This window comes from Carcharhinus amblyrhynchos, chromosome 6, assembly GCF_965287045.1.
Source record: "Carcharhinus amblyrhynchos chromosome 6, sCarAmb.v2.hapA, whole genome shotgun sequence".
Taxonomy (NCBI): Eukaryota; Metazoa; Chordata; class Chondrichthyes; order Carcharhiniformes; family Carcharhinidae; genus Carcharhinus; species Carcharhinus amblyrhynchos.
The window spans coordinates 121,672,552-121,686,635 of record NC_137329.1 but is presented as its reverse complement, the minus strand read 5'-3'; the positions used below and the strand labels follow the sequence as shown (position 1 = coordinate 121,686,635).

The 14,084-nt window shown below is 44.4% G+C and overlaps 1 protein-coding gene and 1 pseudogene across 2 annotated transcripts in view; one reads left to right on the top strand and one right to left on the bottom strand.

Moving 5' to 3' along the window:
- LOC145344567 (GLIPR1-like protein 1) overlaps positions 1-6,051 on the bottom strand; it is a 26,210-nt gene extending 20,159 nt beyond the window's left edge. Inside the window, exon 1 of the mRNA XM_080191764.1 lies at positions 5,867-6,051. Coding sequence (XP_080047890.1) covers positions 5,867-6,031 — 165 coding nt within the window. The 5' untranslated portion in view covers positions 6,032-6,051. The remainder of the gene's footprint in view (positions 1-5,866) is intronic.
- LOC145344568 (ornithine decarboxylase antizyme 1 pseudogene) lies at positions 5,545-14,084 on the top strand (annotated as a pseudogene). Its single transcript, XR_013886893.1, has 2 exons — positions 5,545-6,039; positions 13,125-14,084. The product of XR_013886893.1 is annotated as an ornithine decarboxylase antizyme 1 pseudogene (transcript).

Sequence of the window (14,084 nt, the reverse complement as noted above, 5' to 3'; positions counted from 1 at the left end):
CTGCTGTCTCACCCAGGTTCAATTTTGGCCTCAGGTCACCATCTGTGTAGAATTTGCACATTCTCCCTATGTCAGTGTGGGTTTCCTCTGGGTGCTCTGGTTTCCTCCCACAGTCCAAAGATGTGTGGTTTAGATTGATTGGCCATGCTCAACTGCCACTTAATGTCAGGGTGATTTGCAGTGTAAAATCATGGGGTGACAGGGCTATAGCCTGGGTGGGATTGTTCTCAGCGCACGTTTGATGGGCCAAATGGTCTCTTTCTGCACTGTAGGGATTCTAAGATCTTTTAGCTTTGATTACCAATACCGGCAGCTTTGCTGCCTATTTCTGATATGGCAAACTATACATTACATTTGCAGTGTCTCTCTGGCATATGTGGACAAAATGACACCTGACTCACTTAGTCTTAATGGCTGGACTCCTTTTTGAAAAAGGAGAAATGCTGTTCCCTATGACCATGGCCATTGTCTCTGTATTACTTTATATTTTGTGAGTTTTACCACTTACCTGCAAAATTATCTCTATTGGGGGCACTTTGCTTAGCTGAACCTGTTTGAGGGTGAATGACTCAGATCACTGACAGGCTCCCCATCCAAATTGTTTAAGGGAGTTAAGTGAATAGTCCCTTTTGTTTGCACTGACTGTACTGATTGCTTTGCTCTGCTCCACACCTTTAAATGACCTTTACACTTGAAGCACACATAGTTCTTACATCAATAAAACTGTTGGGAGTGTTTTGCACCATATTGAAAACACACTCCAGCCCTTACTGTTGTGCCTCTTCTATAAGGCACTGCTACATCAGTTCCAGGGCTGTCTTGTGTCACAATAGTTTCCAGCCACAAATGACTGACCTCATTTGGCATGCCTTGCAAACCTTGCAGCACAGTTACAGCCTGTTCCGGCATGCAGTTGCCTAGGTCAGCTCCACAGGTTTCTATATGGTAATTTTGGTCTCTGTCAGTAATTTTGTTTGTATTATTAAGCTGTTTATTCTACAGACCATTCTGTCCCTTAACATTTTTGTTAATGCTGGACCAAATTCACAGCATTCTGCCAGTAGATAGGGCTTTAAACTAATTGGGGGGGGGGGGGGGGGGGGGGAGGGTGCAAGGGTAGGTGAAATTACAGGGTCTAAAGTAAAGGAGAGGGTACAGGTACAGGAAGAGGCCAAGGATGTCCCAATAATAAAGGAAGTAGGGGGTGTGAGTAAGGTTGGTAGCGTTCCTGCAAATAGGGTCCAGGCGAAGGCTGGGATGAAGACACTTTATCTGAATGCACGAAGCATTCGGAACAAAGTGAATGAGCTGGTGGCACAGATCAGCACAAATGGATATGATCTGGTGGCCATTACAGAGACGTGGTTGCAAGGTGACAGGGACTGGGAGCTGAATGTCCAGGGGTATCAAGTGTTTAGGAAGGATAGACGGGAGGAAAACGTTGGCGGGGGGGGGGGAAGCTCTGCTGATTAAGGATAGTATCAGGGTGGTAGTAAGGGATGATATAGGAGCCAAAGAGCAGAATGTGGAATCATTGTGGGTGGAGATTAGGAACAGCAAGGGGAGGAAGATGCTGGTGGGTGTCGTCTATAGGCCCCCAAATAATGATCTGGAGGTGGGGCGGGCTATTAACGCGCAAATAAATGTGGCGTGCAGGAATGGAATGGCAATAATTATGGGGGATTTCAATCTACATATTGATTGGTCGACCCATGTTGGACGCGGTGGGCTTGAGGAAGAGTTCTTGGAATGCTGCCGGGATAGTTTCCTTGAACAGTGTGTGCTGGAGCTGACGAGGGAGCGAGCTATCTTAGATCTGGTGTTATGTAATGAGGCAGGTAGAAATAGGGACCTTGTGGTGAAGGATCCTCTTGGGAAGAGTGATCATTGTATGGTGGAGTTTCTGATGCAGATGGAGGAGGAGAAAGTGGGTTCCCGGACCTGTGTCCTTTGTTTGAACAGAGGGGAGTACGGTAAGATGAGAGAGGAATTGGCGAATGTTGATTGGGGTAGCAGATTGGAAGGGAGGTCTGCTGAGGAACAGTGGAAGATCTTTAAGGAGGTCTTTCTTGGTGCTCAGCAGAAATTTATTCCAATGGTAAAAAAGGATCATAGGAGGAGAGACAATCAGCCGTGGATAACGAAGGAGGTAAAGGAGAGTATTAAATTAAAAGCTGATGCGTTTAGAGTGGCTAAGAGTAGTGGGCGAGAAGAGGATTGGGAGAGGTTTAAATATCAACAAAGAATGATGAAGAAGTTGATAAAGAAAGGAAGGATAAACTATGAAGCTGGGCTAGTGCTAAATATAAAAAAGATAGTAAAATTTTTTATAAATATATAAAAAGAAGGCTGGCTAGGGTGAATGTTGGATCCTTAGAGGATGGGAGGGGGGATTTAGTGGTGGGGGATGAGGAAATGGCTGAGGCCTTGAATAACTTTTTTGCTTCGGTCTTCACGGAGGAGGACGTGAATAGTTTGCTGGGTGTTAACGATGGAAAGATGGTAGGAATGGAGGGCCTGAATGAGATCATTGTTACTAGAGAGGCAGTGCTCGACAGACTAGAGGGACTGATGGTGGACAAGTCCCCAGGACCGAATGGAATGCATCCAAGGGTTCTGAAAGAAATGGCGGAGATGATAGTGGATGTCTTGATGATCATTTTCCAAACCTCGCTCGATTCCAGGGAAGTGCTGGAAGATTGGAAAACAGCTAATGTTACGCCGCTGTTTAAAAAGGGTAGCAGGCAAAAGGCAGGGAATTATAGGCCGGTTAGTTTAACGTCTGTTGTAGGAAAAATGCTTGAATCTGTAATGAAAATAGCAAGGCATCTTGAGAATTGTTTGATAGAGCAGATGCAGCACTGTTTCGTTAAGGGGAAGTCGTGTCTGACGAATTCATTGGAATTCTATGAGGATGTGTCGAGTGCGGTGGATAGAAGGGAACCGGTGGATGTGGTGTTTCTCGATTTTCAGAAGGCGTTTGATAAGGTGCCGCACAAGAGGTTGTTACAGAAGGTTAGGGGGCATGGAGTTGGGGGTAGGGTGTTAGCGTGGATAGGGGATTGGCTGTCAAATAGGAGGCAGAGAGTGGGGGTCAATGGGTGCTATTCGGATTGGCGGTTGGTGACTAGTGGAGTGCCCCAAGGATCGGTGCTAGGGCCTCAGCTATTTACCATTTATATAGATGATCTGGAGGAGGGAACCGAGTGTAAGGTGTCGAAATTTGCTGATGACACAAAGATTGGTGGAACGGCAAATTGTGCGGAGGGTGTGGAAAGTCTGCAGAGGGATCTAGATAGGCTGAGCGAGTGGGCGAGGAACTGGCAGATGGAATATAATGTTGGCAAGTGTGAGGTTGTCCACTTTAGTAGAAATAATGGTAGGAAGGACTACTACTTACATGGCGAAAAGCTGCAGCATGCTACGGTGCAGAGGGACCTGGGGGTCCTTGTGCATGAGTCGCTAAAACCCAGCTTGCAGGTGCAGCAGGTGGTCAGGAAGGCAAATGGGATGCTGGCCTTCATAGCGAGGGGGATTGATTACAAAAGTAGGGAGGTCTTGCTGCAACTGTACAGGGCGCTGGTGAGGCTGCAGCTGGAGTACTGTGTGCAGTTTTGGTCGCCGCACTTACGCAAGGATATTTTAGCCTTGGAGAGAGTGCATAGGAGGTTTACTAGGCTGATACTGGAGTTGAAGGGGTTGAGCTATGAGGAGAGACTGAATAAACTAGGCTTGTACTCGTTAGAGTTTAGAAGGATGAGGGGAGATCTCATTGAGACGTACAAGATGATGAAAAGGATGGATAGGGTAGAGGTGGAGAGGTTCTTCCCGCTCAGAAAGGACAGCAGGACTAGAGGGCACAGCCTCAAGATAAGGGGGGTGCAGTTTAGAACGGAGTTGAGGAGGAACTTCTTCACTCAAAGGGTGGTGAATCTCTGGAATTCTCTGCCCATTGAAGTGGTGGAGGCTGCCTCGCTAAATATATTTAAGACGCGGGTAGATAGGTTTTTGGTAGGCAAGGGGATTAAGGGTTATGGGGAGAAGGTGGGAAAGTGGAACTGAGCCACGACAGATCAGCCATGATCTTATTGAATGGCGGGGCAGGCTCGAAGGGCTAGATGGCCTACTCCTGCTCCTATTTCTTATTGTCTAAGTTTGATTTATTATTGTCACATGCATTAATATACAGTGAAAAGTATTGTTTCTGGCGCACTATATAAAGCATACCATTCATAGAAAAGGAAACAAGAGAATGGAGAATGTGGGGAGTGTAGAGAAAGATCAACATAATGCAAGGTAAGTCCATTCAAAAGTCTAAAAGCAGCAGGGAAGAAGCTGTTCTCAAGTAGGTTGGTACGTGACCTCAGACTTTTATATCTTTTCATGACGAAAGAAGGTGGAAGAGGGAATGTCTGGGGAGCGTGGGGTCCTTAATTATGCTGGCTGCTTTGCCCAGATAGCGGGAAGTGTAGACACAGTTAATGGATGGGAGGCTGGTTTGTGTGATGGATTGGACTACATTCATGATCTTTTGTAACTCCTTATGGTCTTGGGCAGAATAGGAGCCATGCCAAGCTGTGATACAATCGGAAAGAATGCTTTCTATGATGTATCTGTAAAAGTTGGTGAGATTCATAGCCAACATGCCAAATTTCCTTAGTCTTCTGAGAAAGTGTTGGTGGGCTTTCTTAACTACAGTGTCGACATGGGGCGTCCAAGACAGGTTGTTGATTATCTGGACACCTAAAAACTTGAAGCTCTCGACCCTTTCTACTTTTCCCCTGTTGATGTAGACAGGGGCATGTTCTTGCCACAAAGCCTGAGGCTGTCTCCCCTGGCTCACGGCTTGCCATGTGAAATTTGTGTCTCAGCGTAATGATTGCAGGACAGAGGTTAAAATGACTTTTGACCAGCTCCACAATTGGAGCTGGGAGGGCGTGATCAGTGATGGGAGAAAAACAACAGGTTTCTCAAAGCATTGTGCACACTTGTACATTATACTGGGAGATCAGGGTGCCCGCACAGAGGCGCTCCTGCAGCTCAGCAGCCGGCTTTCTAGTGTGAATAGATTCCGCCCACTCACTGCTGGCAAGAGTCATATTTTGCCTCATTTCTTTCTAAGTGCCCGACAATTGCATCTGGGAGCTCGATCAAACAAAAACGGGCATGATTCGCTCCCGTTTTCATGCTCGTCTGGCACATTTTTTGGTAAGATTGCCCCCTTTAACTTTAAAAGAGGCTTGGTTATCTGCTGTATATGCTGCGCACTTGTTCATGATATCTGTGTAGCATTTATACTGACATTGCAAAGTTTGCAGGAAGAAGCGTCGTTTCTTCAAATGTGATAAAAATATCGGCTAACATTTAGACACTACAACTTTGAATAATATTTCGCCCAGAGGATGCTGATTGGGTGTTATAAAGTCCGTACACTAAAAATTTACAAATATCAAATGATATCAAATGATATACCCAAGAGGGTATATCAGCTATGTTTTTTAAAAAAGATTTCCAAACCATATAGAGTGTAGAGAGCTCATTTTAATTTCAAACTGCCCGCTAACCGCTCTGCGCATGCTCCAACCTTACTTGGTGCACGGCGGCCTTAAAACCGCCTCGAGGTTCCACCTTCCTCAGCGAAGAACAGCCTTAAAACCGCCTGACGGTGCCAACACGCATGCGCGCTCGCCCTGCCTCCCGCACTGACGCCGGCGATCAAACCGCCATTCCCGCCTTTTTCTCCTCTCATCGACGCCGGGCTCCCACCCACATTCCAGTTCTTTCCTTTCCCCCACCAACTACTTCTCCGCATCACTGTTTGCTTCCAGCGACTTTAGCAAGGTTGTCTGTCTGACATAAGATTTACCATGAAGAGCATGTTACTGGCTCCGGGATTCACCGCCGAGCGGTGCTTGTTGTGCAGATCCACGCACAGCTTGACAAATTTCGCGTCCGTGGGGTAGTGATCCGCGAGCGATGGGATGAAAAGCAGCGACTGCAGCAGGAAACAGCCAACGGCCACCGCCTCCATGGAGCAGCGTGAGTGGGAGCGCGGCGGGGGAAACGTCGCGAGATGGGGGCTGAGAGCGGGAGGAAGGTCGGGGCGGAGAGCGTGAGGGGGCGGGGCGGGGAGCCTGAGGGGGCGGGGCGGGGAGCCTGAGGGGCGGGGAGCGGAAGGAAGGATGGAGCGGGGAGCGTGAGGGGGCGGGGCGGAGAGCGTGAGGGGGCGGGGCGGAGTTGATAGTGGAAATGAAGGTATAAATTGTCAAATGTATATAATCCTCAAAGAAATGCAGAGATTACAGACCTCAAAAGAAACTAGAAATTCTTGAACATAAAGACGAACCTGCGAAAAGAATTGAAGTACTAGAAAAGGCATTAAACAACAAGATGACACGGTAGAAAGAAAACTCTGGGTAAAAAGTTGCAAAAAAATTACAAAATGAAGTTAAAAAGGAGAATTTAAATGAGGCAATAGTGAATAAGCTGAACTCTAGGCAAAGCAACCAGAAATAAGGACACCAGTGAAGAACTGAATCAGGAGAATAAGAGCTTGAAGAATGAACATTAACTTTGAGAAATTAACTGAAGAGGAAAAAAGCATTGAAATTGACAGCACAAAGAAACTGAGATTACATGCCAGAACAAGATTGCTGAGATGGTCATTAATGGAAAAGCCCAATCACCAATATGATAAAATGGCTGATGAAAAATATAGTGATTTGAAATGCTGGAAAGGGAAGAAACTTTATCACACAACCTAAGAACATAAGAAGTAGGAGCAGGAGTAGGCCATCTAGCCCTTCGAGCCTGCCCCACCATTCAATAAGATCATGGCTGATCTGTCGTGGCTCAGTTCCACTTTCCTGCCCTCTCCCCATAACCCTTAATCCCCTTGCCTATCAAAAACCTATCAACTCACGTCTGAAATATATTTAGCGAGGCAGCCTCCACCACTTCAACGGGCAGAGAATTCCAGAGATTCACCACCCTTTGAAGAAGTTCCTCCTCAACTCCGTTCTAAACCGCACCCCCTTTATCTTGAGACTGTGCCCTCTAGTCCTACTGTCCTTTCTGAGCGGGAAGAGCCTCTCCATCTCTATCCTATCCATCCCATTCATCATCTTATATGTCTCAATGAGATCTCCCCTCATTCTTCTAAACTCTAACGAGTACAAGCCTAGTTTATTCAGCCTCTCCTCATAGTTCAACTCCCTCAACTCCGGTATCAGCCTAGTAAACCTCCTCTGCACTCCCTCCAAGGCCAAAATATCCTTGCGTAAGTGCGGCGACCAAAACTACACACAGTACTCCAGCTGCAGCCTCACCAGTGCCCTGTACAGTTGCAGCAAGACCTCCCTACTTTTATATTCAATCCCCCTCGCTATGAAGGCCAGCATCCCATTTGCCTTCCTGACCACCTGCTGCACCTGCAGGCTGGGTTTTTGCGATTCATGCACAAGGACCCCGAGGTCCCTCTGCACCGTCGCATGCTGCAGTTTTTCGCCATGTAAGTAATAGTCCTTCCTACCATTATTCCTACCAAAGTGGACAACTTCAGACTTGCCAACATTAAATTCCATTTGCCAGTTCCTGGCCCATTCGCCCAGCTTATCTAGATCCTTCTGCAGACTTTCCACGCCCTCCACACAATTTGCCGTTCCACCAATCTTGGTGTCATCAGCAAATTTCGACACCATACACTCGGTTCCCTCTAAGTACCAGAAACAGTGTACAATGAACATTCTTTCACACATACCAAGATTGTGAAAGGACTGTCAAGACTGTGTTGTATTGTGATGAGAAGTAAACATTGTATTGTGTTCTCTATTAGAAAGGAGAAATGTTTTTGGAAAAGAAAGGGGGTTATATACTTGCATGCATTATAATGCAGTGTGCTCAGCAGAGCAAGGATTGACGTGGCATTGGAGAGTGGCACTACCCAACAGTATGATCTGCATAGTTACATGGTCAAAGAACAGTCAAGAACTGAATTTGTTAAGCGGCATGACTGCAAGTATACGTGCAAGACTATACTTGGAACTGTATATACTTAAAGCCTATCTGTAAGCATGTGTATATTTAAATAAACAAGCCACCACAACATAAAGAAGCAATATTATTTACACAATATGATACCTATGTATTTTGACCATGGCTTTTTTCAGCTTGCATTCTGCTGTTTTACCTATTAGATGCAGTTTCTTGTTGTCTCATTGATTGCTCCTCTGGTTCGATATATCAAGCATCAATTTCACGAAAATGAATGGCTCCTTTGCAAAAAGCAAAATACTACAGTTGCTGGAAATAATAACAAAAAGTGCTGGGGCTAACATTTCCAGTCAGAACTCTTTCATCAGGTCTTTTGCAAATTCCTCCTCAAAATTGCAACACATTCACTGACACTGTGTTGTTTAGTTTCTTTCTGCGGTGAAACATTTCACATTTGTCTGCATACAATTTGCCCTTCTATCTTGCCTTCCCTGATAAGTCCTAAAGAATGTGCCCACATTCTCTGCATTCCTATTGTAAACTTCCTCTAACAGTTTAAAGTTTATTTATTGGTGCAATGAAATTACTGTGAAAATCCCCTAGTTGCCACACTCCATCCATTGCCTGTTCAAGTACAGTGAGGGAGATTTCAGCGTGGCCAATGCACCAAACCAACATGAGTTTTGGACTGTGGGAGAACCTGGAGTAAACCCACACAGACATGAGAACATGCAGACTGTGCACAGTCACCCAAATAGTACTGCAAATTACCTTCTTAGTAATTCATTTTTAAAAATTCATAAACCCTCAAGAAAGCTTGTTCCTTTTTCTGGAGTTTGCAGTTCCTCATTTTTTGAAGTGCAGTATAACCATTTAAGTTAAAACAACATTGATGTAGAATAACAAAGCCTGAAATTCCTATTTGACTGGAACAACTCTAAATTACTGGAATGCAAGGTACAGGATGGTGGAGATCAATAGAACTTTACTTCTGCCTTTTGATTCTGAAGTTATAGTATATATAGGGAAAGGAAGCCATCTTGGGAGTACGCGCTATACAACAGATACCAATATGCTTGCTATCAGGCAGTCAGAATTCTAAGCAGTGTTGGACTGTGTTCTGTAAGTAAATATAAATTGGATTAATGGTTGATTATACTGTAGAGGCATGTATCACAATGTTTTAAAGCAAGCTTTTTCAATCTTGAATATCACCATCAAGCCCAACATTTGTTAGCCATCCCTTAAGAAGACGACATTTGTTACCTCTCCCTTGAAAAGCTAATTTTGGACCATTCTTTATGAACCACTGCAACCTGTGTGGTGAGGCTAATTCAATGGGGAAGTAGGGAGTTCCAGGATTTGATCAGGCATCAATGCACACAAGAATGACATGGAGGGAAGTTGAGAGTTAACGGTGTTTCCATACACCTGCTGCCCTTGTTTTATAAAGATGTAGAATTTGAGGATTTAGGAGTTTTTTTATTCTCTCAGAGGGTATGGGCATCACTGATGGCTAGCATTTGTTGCCCATTCTTAAGTGCCCTTGGAACGGTGTTGGTGAGCCACCTTCTTGAACTGCTGCAGTCCAAATGGTGTAGGTTCATCCACAGTGCTGTTAAGGAGATGCAGGATTCAGTGACAGTGAAGGAACGATCATGTATTTCCAAGTAACATTGGTATGCCTATTGATTCTGAAATTATAGTGTACATTAGAGGAATAGAAGCCATCTTGGGAGCACGTACTATACAGCAGATACTCATTATGATAGTTATCAGGCAGTCAGAATTCTAAGCAATGTTGGACTATTCTGTCAGTAAATATAAATTGAATTAATGGTTAATTATACTGCAGAGTTAAGTATTCACAGTGTTTTAAAGCAAACATTTTTGACTGATGACTATCACTGGCATGCCCAACATCTGTTATCCATCCAAGAACATACAAAATAGGAACAGAAATAGGTCATTCAGTCTCTCAAGCCTGAGATCATGGCTGATCTGTTTGTGTTTCAAGTTTTACATTCCCATCTATGCTGAAATCCTTTGATTCACTTGCCTAACAACGAACTAACTACCTCTGCCTTAAAAATGTTGAATGACACCACTTTCCAAGGCAGAGAATTCCAAAGTCATACAACCCTTTGTTAGAAAAGAATTCTCTTCATCTCAGTCCTAAAAGAGCAACCTTTAGTTTTGGCATCCTTCACAAGAGGAAACATTCTTTCTACATCTACCTTGTCATAGAAACCCTACAGTCAACATCCCACCCAGGTCCTATCCCCGTAACCCCACATATTTACCCTGCGAATCCCCCTGACACTAAGAGGCAGTTTTAACCTAGCCAATCTACCTAACCTGCACATCTTTGGACTGTAGAAGGAAACTGGAGGAAACCCACACAGATACAGAGAAATCATGCAAGCTCCATTCAGACAGTGACCCAAGACTGGAATTGAACCTTGGTCCCTGGCGCTGTGAGGCAGAAGTGCTAACTGTTGTGCCACTGTGATGCCCACATGTCAAGACTACTCAGGATCTCATGTACGTGGATTAAGTCACCCCTCACTCTTCTGAACGTCAGTGGAAACAAGATCAGTCTGTCTAACCTTCCATCATGAGACAACCTGTTCATTCTAGGCATCAATCTAGTAAATCTCAACTGAATCACATAAGAACAAAAGAAATAGGAGCAGGAGTAGGCCATCTAGCCCTTCAAGCCTGCCCCGCCATTCAATAAGATCATGGCTGATCTGTTGTGGCTCAGTTCCACATTCCCGCCCTCTCCCCATAAACCTTAATCCCCTCTCTCATCAAAAACCCATCAACCCGCGTCTTAAAAATATTTAGCGAGGCAGCCTCCACCACTTCAACGGGCAGAGAATTCCAGAGATTCACCACCCTTTGAGTGAAGAAGTTCCTCCTCAACTCCGTTCTAAACCGCCCCCCCTTTATCTTGAGGCTGTGCCCCCTAGTCCTACTATCCTTTCTGAGCGGGAAGAGTCTCTCCACCTCTATCCTATCCATCCCATTCATCATCTTATACGTCTCAATGAGATCTCCCCTCATTCTTCTAAACTCTAACGAGTACAAGCCCTTCAACATATTTACATCCTGCCTTATTTTAATACAGGCAGTCAGTGTGTTTGGAAAACATACAACTTAGATGCTGGACAACAAGATAATTACTCATTTTAGCCATGTTGTGTTTATTTAGAAGAGGGCTAAAGGGACAATTGTTTATAAATAGTGATTTCCCTTGGATTTTTTTTGATTAAAGGAATGGCAGATATGATTTGGTATGCAGGGTCATGTGATGACATAGTAATAGGAGGAGCTAGGTTTTGTAGCAAAGAAATGGCTCTCTGTTTTCAGTTTAGAGTTCAGTTGCTAATTGGAGCTTTTTAAAGACAGAAGTCTGTAGTGTGATCTTACTGGCTTGCTGCACCAGTTGATCAGCATAACAAACCAGGAGGATAGCATGAAAGGCCAAAAATCCAATTCATGATAGGCGTAAGCTTCCAGCTGTCAAAAAATTGACAGTGTGCCAGATGGTTGCAGTGCAGAGCTCACTCAAAGGGCCGGCATGGAGAAAACTCCTGTTTTCACAGCATTATGACACTTAGAAACCTTTGGGAAGATTTTACCCTTGCACTCTCTCTGTCTGTGCAAAGTCTGTATCTGAAAAGTCTCTGACGGTTTCAAGACACACTTCACAAATTTATAACAAGTATGCCTGGGTTTGTTAACTGTAATTAAAGTTGCAATTAAGTCTATAGAAGAATGTTGCTTATTTGGAATTGAAATAATGATAAATTAGAAATTAGAGTTTTTTTATGTTTAAAGGTTGTTCAACATTGGCCAATAAAACTGTTTCATTTTGTCTGACATATATTTAACTGTCATGAATGAAGTTTGTCTTAATAAAAGTCCTTAATTTGTCAGATATATATGTCTGACATATATTTAACTGTCATGAATGAAGTTTGTCTTAATAAAAGTCCTTAATTTGTCAGTAGAATCACTCCGGAGCGAAGTATCCTATCCTCACATTTATGCCAAAAATAAAAAAATGTTGGAGTCCAGTCCGACTTTACAATATATCTTTGGGTCCTGATCCATGAGGGTTGCGAATCAGAACCCAAATCAAAACCCATGAGGATATTGGTCCCAGTCCTATTGGGGTGTAACCTGTCTTGCTTGTACAAGTTCTATCTTTTCCAAAATTGGTCTCAATGCCTCAGGAACCTAAATCCTTCCCTCCTATGCTATCTCTCTAGCCATGCATTTATCTGGTCTATTCTCCTATTCCTGATCTCACTAGCATGTGGCATTGGGAGAAACACTGAGATAATCACCTGTGAGATCCTGCTTTTCAATTTATTTCCTAACTTCCTATATTCTGTTTTCAGGACCTCAGCCCTCAATTATCTAATGTTGTTGGTACAAATATAGACTATGAACCCTACTGTTCACCCATCTGCCTTCAGAATATCCAGCAGCCCCTCTGTGACATCCTGCACCCTGACATCAGAGAGGCAACAAACCATGCTGGTCATGTTAGTGGTCGCAGAGACATCTACTTATTACCCTTACAAGAATTCTCTAACAGTATTGCTTCCCCCCAGCCCACTCCCCTCCCCTGTGCAGCTGAGCCACTCATGGTGCCTACGAACCTGGCTCTTGCAGCATTCACCCGAGAAATCATCTCTCCCCACAGAACACCACGGAAAATCAGTTAGAGAGGGAGATGGACCCAGGGGAATCTTGCACTTCCTGCCGGGTGCTTTTACTCTTATCCAGTGGCCACCCATTCCCTATCTGCCTATGCGCTCCGTCCACAAAGATCTCATCCTTGTGGATTCTCCACAGTCACCAGCACAGCTCCATATCAAATGTAAATTTTGAGTAGCCATAACTGGAGATATCTCTGAATTCATGATCACCCTTTACACTGTTGCTGACTTTCCACATCGAACAGGAGGAGCATCCCATGTGGCCAAGCTGCCCTGCCATAATGCACCCTTAAAGTACTACTTCACCTAGTTGGTGCTGTGCCAGAAGCTGCGTGTGGTGGTAGCGGCGCTCACTCTTTCTCCCCCGCTCTCTCTGTCTCTCTTTTTATATTTCAGACCAGCGTGTCCGGCACTCATGGAGCCTTTTCAGCTGGTGTGTCCCCGTGGAGGAAAACCCCCCGCTCCCCCTTCCCCCTTCTAAGGTCGAATGGTCAAGATCTCCCTCCAGCGCATTTTGAATAGTCACTGTTTTGCTAGAGAGAAAGAAGGAAACAAAATGCCACCCATGACATTTAGTATTAATACTAGTACTGGAAGTCCCAGGCTGACCACCAATTGCTGTCGTAACCCTGGTCTGGGGCCTCTGTGGTGTTCCTGATGTCCCTCACCCACCTTGAAGATCCCAGGAGGGCGAGGGGATGGTCAAAGAGATCACATTCTTGCAGCCAGCTTACTGTATTCAGATAATCGGCTGAGTGTAACAGAAGATTTGAATGCAAACAGCAGGACTAAAATTCTCCACTTCCAGTCCAAGCTGACTGATGCAAGAATTGTTCGCTGGAGAGTGGTACTGAACAACAACAATCTGTACATTGAACTCCCAGGTGGGGTCTTGCCTGAGAGAAGCAAAGAAAGTTTCTTCATCCTGCTTGAATTTGCAGAAGAACATCTTCAAGCTGAGCATGTCTTCATTTGCTTCCACAAGAACAGGGATGATCAAGCTTCACTGCTTCGCACATTTAGCTTTCTTGGTTTTGAGATTGTGAGACCTGGACATGCCCTCGTGCCAAGACGACCAGACGCTTTCTTCATGGTGTATACATTCGAAAGAGACTCATCTGATGAAGAATAAGCGTGTGCTTTTATCTTGCGCTTCGTTTTGGGTTTCATGTTTTTTGTGATGGTATATTAGTGAAATTCTGTCTTATCTGGAGAATCTTCAGGTTCAGTGGTGGTTGGTTAGATAATTTCACTTGTACTGTATCTCATGTTTGCATGTTATGATTATAACAAATAAATTGCTCACTATAAAATTAACTGCATACTTTTTTTAGTTTTGGTTGACATGTTGCATTA